Source organism: Sapajus apella, unplaced genomic scaffold (assembly GCF_009761245.1).
Source record: "Sapajus apella isolate SASKATOON/1434 unplaced genomic scaffold, GSC_monkey_1.0 scaffold52, whole genome shotgun sequence".
In the NCBI taxonomy this organism is placed as follows: domain Eukaryota; kingdom Metazoa; phylum Chordata; class Mammalia; order Primates; family Cebidae; genus Sapajus; species Sapajus apella.
The window spans coordinates 9,860,843-9,871,010 of record NW_022436992.1 but is presented as its reverse complement, the minus strand read 5'-3'; the positions used below and the strand labels follow the sequence as shown (position 1 = coordinate 9,871,010).

At 41.7% G+C, this 10,168-nt stretch overlaps 1 protein-coding gene across 1 annotated transcript; it reads right to left on the bottom strand.

The window, feature by feature from the left end:
- Positions 1–918: 918 nt before the first annotated feature.
- On the bottom strand, positions 919–1,821 carry LOC116526954 (40S ribosomal protein SA-like; the record flags this gene model as incomplete). The annotated part of the gene is made up of 1 exon (XM_032243713.1): positions 919–1,821. A coding segment is annotated over one exon (903 nt), but the record flags the coding sequence as incomplete, so codon positions are not given.
- Between the last annotated feature and the right edge of the window lie 8,347 nt (positions 1,822–10,168).

The window sequence follows — 10,168 nt, the reverse complement described above, 5'->3', positions numbered from 1 at the left end:
ACACCTATCAAACATAGATTAGGTCTTTTCACATAATCGCATATTTCTTGGAGGCTTTGTTCATTTCTTTTTACTGTCTTTTCTCTAATCTTGCCTTCTCATTTTATTTCATTGAGTCGATATGCAATATCTGATATCCTTTCTTCTGCTTGATTGATTCAGCTATTGAAACTTGTGTATACTTTGTGAAGTTCTTGTGCTGTGTTTTTTAGCTCCATCAAGTCATGTATGTTCTTCTCTAAGCTGTTTATTCTAGTTAGCATCTCATCTAACCTTTTCTCAAGGTTCTTAGTTTCTTTGCATTGGGTTAGAACATGTTCCTTTAGCTCAGAGAAGTTTGTTATTACCCACCATCTGAAGCCTGCTTCTGTCAGTCAAATTCATTATCCAGTTTTGTTCCCTTGCTGGTGAGGAGTTGTGATCCCTTGAGGGAGGAGAGGCATTCTGGCTTTTGGTGATTTCATCCCTTTTGCACTGGTTTATTCCCATCTTTGTGAATTTATCTACCTGTGGTCTTTGAAGTTGATGACTTTCAGATGGGGTCCCTGAGTGGACATCCTTTCTGTTGATGTTGAAGCTATTTCTTTCTGTTTTTTAGTTTTCCTTCTAAAAGGCCCCTCTGCTGCAGGACTGCTGGAGGTCCACTCCAGACCCTGCTTGTCTGGGAATCACCTGTGGGGGCTGCAGAACAGCAAGGATTGCTGCCTGTTTTTTTTTCCTTCCTTCCTTCCTTCCTTCCCTCCTTCCTTCCTTCCTTCCTTCCTTCCTTCCCTCCCTCCCTCCCTCCCTCCCTCCCTCCCTCCCTCCTTTCTCTCACCCCCTCCCTTCCTCCCTCCCTCTATTCCTTCCTTCCTTCCTTTATATTTATTTTCCATCAATCTTATTTCCATGTTGCTTAACAGCCTGCACAAGAACAGTTTAAGAACATTCAGTGGTTGCTCCTACCCATTCAGTGGCCTGAGCAGTGGGAGCTGCAGACCAGTCTTTTGTGGCAGGCAGAACACTCCAGTCTTCAGTAGGGGACTGCTGGATAGGAACAGAGGGCACCTGCTTGCCTTCAGACCAGTTTGCAACCTCAGGCTGAGTAGCAGTGAACTCAGGAGGTGGAGCAGTCCATTCGCCCTGAAATTCCTCCTTGATTACAGCCTTTTCAGCAGTAGCCTGCTGTTCTTTTTCAATCTCTTCAGGGTTTCTGTAGAAGCAGAGATCAGGCATGACCTCCCACGGGTGTTCATAGGAAATGGTGCCATGCATGCGCAGAACTTCCTGAGCTGGCATCCACCACATCAAACCCGCTGAGTGAGCTCCCTTGTTGTTGAATGTGATGGCAATGTCCACATAGTGCAGAGGAGAATCTGTGTTACACAGAGCAATGGTAGGTAGGTTAACATAAGATGCCTCCATAAGAGGCTGGTGGTCAGCCCTGGGGTCAGTAACCACAAGCAGCTTTGGCTTCCAGAAGGCTGCCTGGATCTGGTTAGTGAAGGTTCCAGGAGTGAAGTGGCCAGCAATTGGAGTGGCTCCAGTGGCAGTAGCAAACGTCAGCATGGCCCTCTGGCCAGTATTACTGGAGGATATAACACTGACATCAGCAGGGTTTTCAATGGCAACAATGGCACAAGCTGCCAGGAGAAGCTTCTCCCAGGTCCTCTTCAGATTTATGATGTAGATGCCATCACTTTTCCTTTTATAAATGTACTGTTCCATCTGGAAGTCAAGGTTAGTGCCACCTAAATTGGTTCCTGCTGCAAGAAACTTAAGGACATCCTCCTCCTTCATTTGCAGGACATCAAGGGCTCCAGAAATTGTGAAAGTTTCCCTTTAAGTTAAGACGGGAAACCAGAACAATGCCATACGGACCCCTTGGCAGGTAGCGCAGAAAGGTGCTCCCTGTTCTTTCCTCTGGTAGCTTTGTCCCTGAAGGATACCCACCAGCTATCAGCCAGAGCTCTCCTGTATGAGGTGTTTTTTTGGATATATGGGGGTCAGGGAGCCACTTGAGGAGGCAGTCTGTCCCTTATCAGAGCTCAAGTGCTGTGATGGGAGCTCCATTGCTCCCTTTAGGGCTGCTGGGCAGGGACGTTTAAGTCTGCTGCAGTGGAACTCACAACCACCCCTTTTCCCAGGTGCTCTGTCCTGGGGTTTTATTTATAAGTCCCTGAGATGCTGCTGCCTTTTTTCAGATGCCATGCCCAGCAAGGAGGGAGTCTAGTTACAGTCTGTCTGCAGAGACACTGCTGAGCTGCCACGGGCTCTGTCCAGCTGCTGTGTAAACTTCTTGCACTTTTGTTTACACAGGTAAGGTTAGGACTGCCTTGGCAATGGTGAACGCCCTTCCCGGCACTGAACTTTACCATCCTGGGTTGAGCTGAAACTGCTGTGCTGGCTGCAAAACTCTCAAGCCAGAGGGTTTCAGTTTGCTAGTCTTTGTAGGGGTGGGACCCACCAAGCCAGATCACTTGGCTCCCTTCCTTCAGCTCCCCTTATTTCAGGGGAGTGGGAGGCACTGTCTCGCAGGTGTTCCAGGCACCAGCCAAAACGGCCACCCACATTTGTGCTGAAAACCCACAGCGCCAGCTGGAACAGCTGCTCAGATCTGTGCTGGAAACCTGTGGCGCTTGTCAGCCCGGCAGATATCTCCTGGTCTGTGGACTGTACAGATCGTGGGAGAAGTGCAGGATCTGAAATGGCGTGTCAGAGTGGCTGGAAAGGTCCCTGATGGCCTCCTTTGGGTAGGAGGGAGGGTCCTTCTGCCAGTTGCACTTCCTGGGTGAGGCAGCACCCCGCCCTGCCTGGTTTGCCCTCCTTGGGCTACGCTTGCTGACCAACCAGTCCCACTGAGATAAACCTGGTACCTCAGTAGGAGATGTGGAGATCACTACCTTCTGCATTGCTTTCACTGGGAACTGCACTCCAGACTGTTCCTATTTGGCCATCTTGGTTTCCCATTTCTTAGTTACTTCACTTGAATAGGGCTAAAGACCATTATTCTAAGTTGCTTCAAAATACATTATTTTGTTCATCTTTTATGGTTGAGTAGTATTGTATGGTAATGAGCACTTAGGTTGGTTTTATATCCTTGCAATTGCAAATTGTGTTGCTATACACATACACGTGCATGTGTCTTTTTAATATAATGACTTCTTTTCCTTTGGGAAGACACCAAGTAGTGGGATTGCTGGATTGAATAGTAGTTCTACATTTAGTTCTTTAAGGGATCTCCATACTGTTTTCCATAGTGATTGTACTATTACATTCCCACCGGGAGTGTAAAAGCGTTCCCTTTTTACCACATCCCTGCCAACATCTATTTTTTTTGACTTTTTGATTATGGCCATTCTTGCAGGAGTAAGGTAGTATCTCATTGTGGTTTTAATTTGCATTTCTCTGATAAATAGTAATGCTGAACATTTTTTCATATGTTTGTTGCCTTTTTATCTTCATTTGAGAATTGTCTATTCATGTCCTTTGCCCTTTTTTTAAGTTGGATTTTTTTTTTCTTGCTGATTTGTTTGAGTTATTCATGGATTCTTGCTATTAGTCCTTTGTCAGATGTGTAATTTGCAAATATTTTCTCTTACTTTGTGGACTTTCTGTTTAGTTTGCTGATTATTTCTTTTGCTGTATAGAAGCATTTTAGTTTAATTGGATCCCATTTATTTATTTTTGCTTTTGCTGTATTTGCTTTTTTGGGTCTTAATCATAAATTTTTTGCCTAAACCAGTCTCTAGAAGAGTTTTTCTGATGTTTATCTTCTAGAATTTTTATGGTTTCATGTCTTAGACTTAAGTCTTTGATTGATCTTGAGTTGATTTTTGTATAAGGTAGAGATGAGGATTCAGTTTCATTCTTCTACATGTGACTTGCCAGCTTTCCCAGTGGCATTTATTGAATAGGGTATCCTTTCCCCAATGTAGGTTTTTGTTTGCTTTGTCAAAGATTAGTTGGCTGTAAGCATTTGGCTTCATTTCTGGATTCTCTATTTTGTTCTATTGATCTACATGCCTATTTTCATACTAGTACCATGCTGTTTTGGAAACTGTAGCCTTGTAGTATAATTTGAAGTCAGGTAAGTGATACCGTCAGATTTGTTTCTTTTGCTTAGCATTGCTTTGGCTATGGGTACATATATGTTTAAGGTAATTAGGTCTTGTTGAGTTGAAGATGTTACTATTGTGTAATACTTTCTTTGGTTTGTTTTTTTATAAATCTTTGTTGGTTTAAAGTCTGTTTTGTCTGGAATTAGGATTGCAACCCCTGCTTTTATTCTGCTTTCTATTTTCTTGGTAGATTTTTCTCCATCACTTTATTTTGAGCTTGTGACCGTCACTGTGTGTGTGAGATGGTCTCTCAAAAACAGCATACTGTTGGGTCTTGCTATTTTATCCAGCTTGCCACTCTGTGCCTTTTAAGTGGGGAATTTAGCCTGTTTACATTGAAGATTAGTATTTATATATGTGAATTTGACACTGTCATTATGTTGTTAGCTGATTATTATGACGATTGGTTTGTGTGGTTGCTTTATAGTGTCACTGGTCTGTGTACCTAAGTGTGTGTGTATTGGCTGGTAATGGTTTTTTGTTTTTATATTTGGTGCTCCTTTCAAGATCTTTTGTAAGGCTGGTCTGGTAATAACAAACTCCCTTAGCATTTGCTTATCTGAAAAGAACCTTATTTCTCCCTCACTGAGGAAACTTAGGTTGGCTGGATATAAAATTTTTGATTGAAGATTTTTTTTTTTTCTAAAGAATGTTGAATATAGGCCTCCTGTCTCTGGCTTGTAGAATTTCTGCTGAAAGCTCTGCTGTTAGTCTGATAGGATTCTCTTTGTAGGTGACCTACTCTTTCTCTCCAGTTGCCTTTATTATTCTTTCTTTCATTTAAACCTTGGAAAGCCTAATGATTATGTATCTTGCCAATAATCTTCTTTTGTAGAATTTTGCAGGTGTTCTCTGTATTTCTGCATTTGATTGTTGATCTCTCTAGTTAGGTTGGGGAAGTTTTCATGGATGATATTTTGAAATACGTCTTCAGGGTTGTTCACTTTTTCCCTGTCTCTTTCAGGGATGACAATGATTCATAGATTTGGCCTTTTTATTTAATCCCTTATTTCTCAGAGGTTTTATTTCTTTTTTATTCTTTTTTTATTATTATATTTTTTTGAGATAGAGTCTTGCTTTGTCACCCAGGCTGGAGTGCAGTGGTGTAGTCTTGGCTCACTGCAACTTCTGCCTTCTAGGTTCAAGTGACTCTCCTGCCTCAGCCTCCTGAGTAGCTGGAACTACAGGTATGTGCCCCCATACCTGACTAATTTTTGTATTTTTATCAGAGATGGGATTTCACCATGTTGGCCAGGATGGTCTCAATCTCCTGACGTTATGATCCACTTGCCTTGGCCTCCCAAAGTGCTGGGATTACAGATGTGAACCATTGTGTTTGGCATTTTTTTTTTTTTGTCTGATTGTATTATTTCAGGGAATCAGTTTTCAAATTCTGAGATTATTTCCTCAGCTCAGTCTTTTCTGCTTTTTTGGAGACCAAGTCTCACTCTGTCACCCAGGTTGGAGTGCAGTGGTGTGATCTTGGCTTATTGCAATCTCTGTCTCCCAGATTCAAGTGATTCTTCTGCCTCAGCCTTTGAAGTAGCTGGGATGACAGGCATGTACCATCATGCCTGGCTAATTTATTTATTATTTTTTTTTAGTAGAGATGGGGTTTCATCATGTTGGCCAGGCTGGTCTTGAACTCCTGACCTCAGGTCATCTGCCCATCTCAGCCTCCCAAAATTCTGAGATTATAGACATGAGCCACCATGGCTGGCCAGGCTTTTATAGATATATATACATATATGTATGTGTATATATATATATATATACACACACACACACACTGGCTATTTTGTCCATCAGCTCCTGTATTATTTTATGGTGACTCTTGGTTTCCTTAGATGGATTTTGGCATTCTGAATTTCAATGATATTCATTCCTATCTATATCTGAGTTCCATTTCTGTCATTTCATCCAACTCAGCCTAGTTAAGAACACGTGTTGGAGAACTAGTGCAATCATTTGGAGGACATAAGACACTTTGGCTATTTGAGTTGCCAGAGTTCTTGCTTTGGTCCTTTCTCATCTCTGCATGTGGATGTTTCTTTCATTGCTGGAATGCCTCTGATTGAAGTCATTAGACTGGGGCAGATTGGTTGTGCTAGAGTCCCAGGTCAGGTGTCCCTGCCCAGTTAGGAGAAGTGAGGACCAGAACCTACACGGAAAACAGTCCAGCCACATTTCTGTGAGGTGGATGCTCTGGGTTGGGGATCTGGATCAGCCCCTAGTCCCATGGGCTCTCCAGAGCTGGAAGAGAGCAAAGGCAAGTTCTGTGAGACCTGTGGGACTATCCAGCTGCTACTGGCTGGATAGTCCCAGTGGGAGTAGCTGGTGATCCAGGCTGTGAGTATCTGTCCAGTGAGAAGACATGGGACTGGGGACTCATGTAAGAAACATTCAGGCCGCTTGTCCTTAGGGCTGCTGCAGTATGCTGAGGGTCCACTCCAGTTCCTAGCCATGTTGGGTTTCCCAGCAAATGAATATATCAACAGTGAAGGTGATAAAGCAGCAATATGGGAACTCTGGCTCAAACACATTGGTGAGGGTGGCTGGGGATCCCTGATGGGTGTCCCACCCAGTGAGGAGTAATGGGATTGGGGACCTGTGTGAAACAGTGGTCTGGCTGCTTTTTTTGTAGAGCATCTGTGCTGTGTTGGGGGTCCCCTCCAGCCCCCAGTCACATTGGACTCTCCAAAGCCTCGAGGTGACAATGGCTAAGGCTGCAAAACAGCAAAGATGGCAGCCTGCCCCTCCCTCTGAGAGCTCCCAGGGAGGTTTAGAACAGCTGCTCACTTGAAAACACCAACAGGGGTGGTTGTAGACTTCAGTTGGGAGATTTCAAGCAGTGAAGAGAAATGGGACCAACATGAAAAAGCAGTCTGGCTGCTGCTTCATAGAGCTGCTGTGCGGTGTGGGGGGTGGGGGTGGGGGGGAACACTCCAGTCACTTGTTGCTTTGGATTCTTCAGAGTGCTATGGCTGTGAAAAGGCAAAGATGGTGGCTGGCCTTGCCCTCTGGGAGTTTTGTCTCAGGGAGTTGTAACACTGCTACCCATGACTAGCTGGAGTTGCAGGCCAGTGGGTCTTATCCTCTGAGGTGCTAGGGAAGCAGGGCCTGCAGACAGTCCCTGCTTAGCCCCCTGGATTCAGATCCTTTCCTAGGGGTATCTACAGGGGTCTAACCTTCTGGTCAGCTGGAGTTGCAGCCGCTTTTGCCAGGAAGTCCAGGTATCTAAAGCTCTTGGGTCACCATGTGTGCCCGAGTGGCTGCTCTGCTAAGACTCCACAAAGTGGAGTGTCAGACTGAAGGCCCTCATGGAGTGGGCTCACAAAGGGATCTCCTGACTCAAGGGTTGCAAAAATCCATAGGAGAAGTGTCTGTCCCTGGGGACATTCACTCACTCACTGCTTCCCTGGGCAGGGGATGCTTACCTGGCTTTGTGTTGCTCACCTGGCTTTGTGTTGCTCTGAGCTGAGTGGTCATCCTGCCTTTCTCCATTCTCTGTGTGTTGAATTGTTTTCTTGATGAGCCCCAATGAGAATACTTTGGTGTTTCACCATTGAAGGTGCTGTATTTACTTGTCTTCTATTTTTCTTTGTGAGAGTGGCACATACTAACTTCTCCTAGTTGACCATCTTGACCAGCCCCTCCTATTTGACTCTTTAAATCATGTTTATAAGTAACTTTAATGATATTAAATATTAAATTTAGAAAAGAAGTGATCATAAACGTAGACTTTTTTATCAGATTGGAAAAGTTTAAAAACATTTACATTTTGTTCTGAAGGGCGATTAAAATTTGAACTATATAATTTTGTGCTCAGAATACCTATTTCTAGAAATTGCTCCTAAGGGTAAAGTATAACTATGTTCAGATAAATGATCAAAATGAATGATAAATAGCCATATCAGCTGCCATTTGTGAGCATTTACATATACCTTGCACTTTGTACAGTGTCTGATTTAATTTCAGTGACAACCCCATCAGGTAAATATCATTGACCCTCTTTATGGACAAGGAAACAGCCTTCCCTTGTTCTTTCTTTCCTTTTACTTCCTTCCATTCTTTCTCTTTTCTTCCTTCCCTTTCACTTCCTCTCCTCTCCACCACATTCTTTATTTTCTCTTCTTGTGTTAGGAACAACTGGTTAGGACCTCTCTTCTCTTATGAAGTATTCCACATACTTAACATGTGTGATTCAATTCAAGGAAAATAAAAGGAGATGAAAGCCTCTCTTTTGTCAACAGAATATGTTCTGTAATGTTGTTGTTGCTTTTAATAAAGACTGTAATTTGTCTCCCTGTTTTTCCTAATTGTTGAGAACTTGAAATGGAGGACAGTGGGTGAGTGTCAAACCTCCAAAAGTCCATATCAAAAGAAGTCTTAGTTAATCAAACCATGCACTAAAAGAATATTGGATACCACAAGAAGATAGGCCAGATGTGAATGTTTTATGTAATCTTAAACTAATAGATACTCCTCCTTAAAGAGTAGCTCAATGATATCAGTACTTGTAGCAGCAGCAATTTTGATCATCACTAACTCTTATGCACACCTGTAGTGCCCAGAGTTTTATTTTTTATTTTCATTTATCAAGTAAAATAACTTAAAGGACAACCGAATACCATATTTTAATCACAAAAACTAAGGATGGATCTGAAATGTCTTTCTGCTGTTAGAAAGCAAATATTATTTCAAAGTGTGAGAGACCACTAGTCAAAGACCATCAGGAACATATTTAGATTTTTTTTTATTACAAGGAAGAACACATTCCAGGCGAATCTTGTGGTGTCTGGGCAATAGGTAATTGGGAAGAGCTTATTATGAGATTTTTGCTTATGTTGACTAATTTTATGAAGAGATTGAAGAAGCAGGGACCCTCTCTGGATTGGATAATGTCAAGAAGCTAGGAGAAGTTTGGCAATTGAGTATCTAGTAATCTTTGAACAAAATGTGGAAGGAGTGAAGCTAGGCTGGGATGTCATTGGCGAGAAAGCAAAAATCACTCAGATATATTTTTCCTTTAGCTGAATTATGGCTTTGACTATGCTTGTTAGAAATTGTTTATCATAGCTTGGTAGCCAGCTAGCAGGGCTGATATTCACTTTCCCAAGGATATTCAAGGCAGTGTAAAAAGCATAAAGAAACTGACTTAAAGGGATTCTTACTGGCTAAATTGAGATAATTTAAGCATCAGAAAGAGAATAATTATGAATATGGAAGCTATGAGGTCATTAAGATACTCAAATGAAAAGTTAATGAAAGTATACAAAATGTAGCTATAATAAAAAGAAGGGTGAACATTGCGGAATATATTTAATTTTTATTGATTACCTAAACTTCTAATTAATACCTACATGCAGATATTTAACACCTACATGTTAAGAAATGTCAGCCATGCCAAAGATAAATAACATTTCTGGGAATACAACATGTTTCAAAAGTTTAAAACCTATCTGAAAGGCAGAAACATAAAAGTCTCTTGATGTAATACATAAAACTTTATTACAAAAGAAAGCTCAGTCGAATGCACCAAGACTTGGGTTTAAATCACAAAGGTTTACACAATCAGGATTCTTGGACAACCAAGATTTATCAGTTGCAAAATTCTACAGTTTGCCATTTCAGCTGGTCTGAGGTGGTATTCTTTTGCTTTTGTGATGAGTAAAACTACTTTAGCCTTAGAAACCTTGGTAATACGTAAAAATCCTAGAAAGGCAGAAGCATAAGAACGTTGATAAAATTCATCTTGATTTCAGTACCTTTGTAGCTGGTTTAAAATGAAAAGTATAATAGAGATTTAAAGCAGTCCTTATTTTTGTATTTTGTTTGATTTTTCAGAAAATATAAAATATTAGCATGAGACTTTTAATTAAATTATTTAGGACTTTTTAAAACTTTTAAGTTCAAGGGTACATGTGCAGGTTTGTTGCATAGGTAAACTTGTGTCATAGGAGTTTGCTGTACACATTATTTCATTATCCAGGTATTAAGCCTTGTACCCATTTGTTATTATTCCTGATCCTCTCCCTCTTCCCACCCTCCACCTTACAATCGGCCCC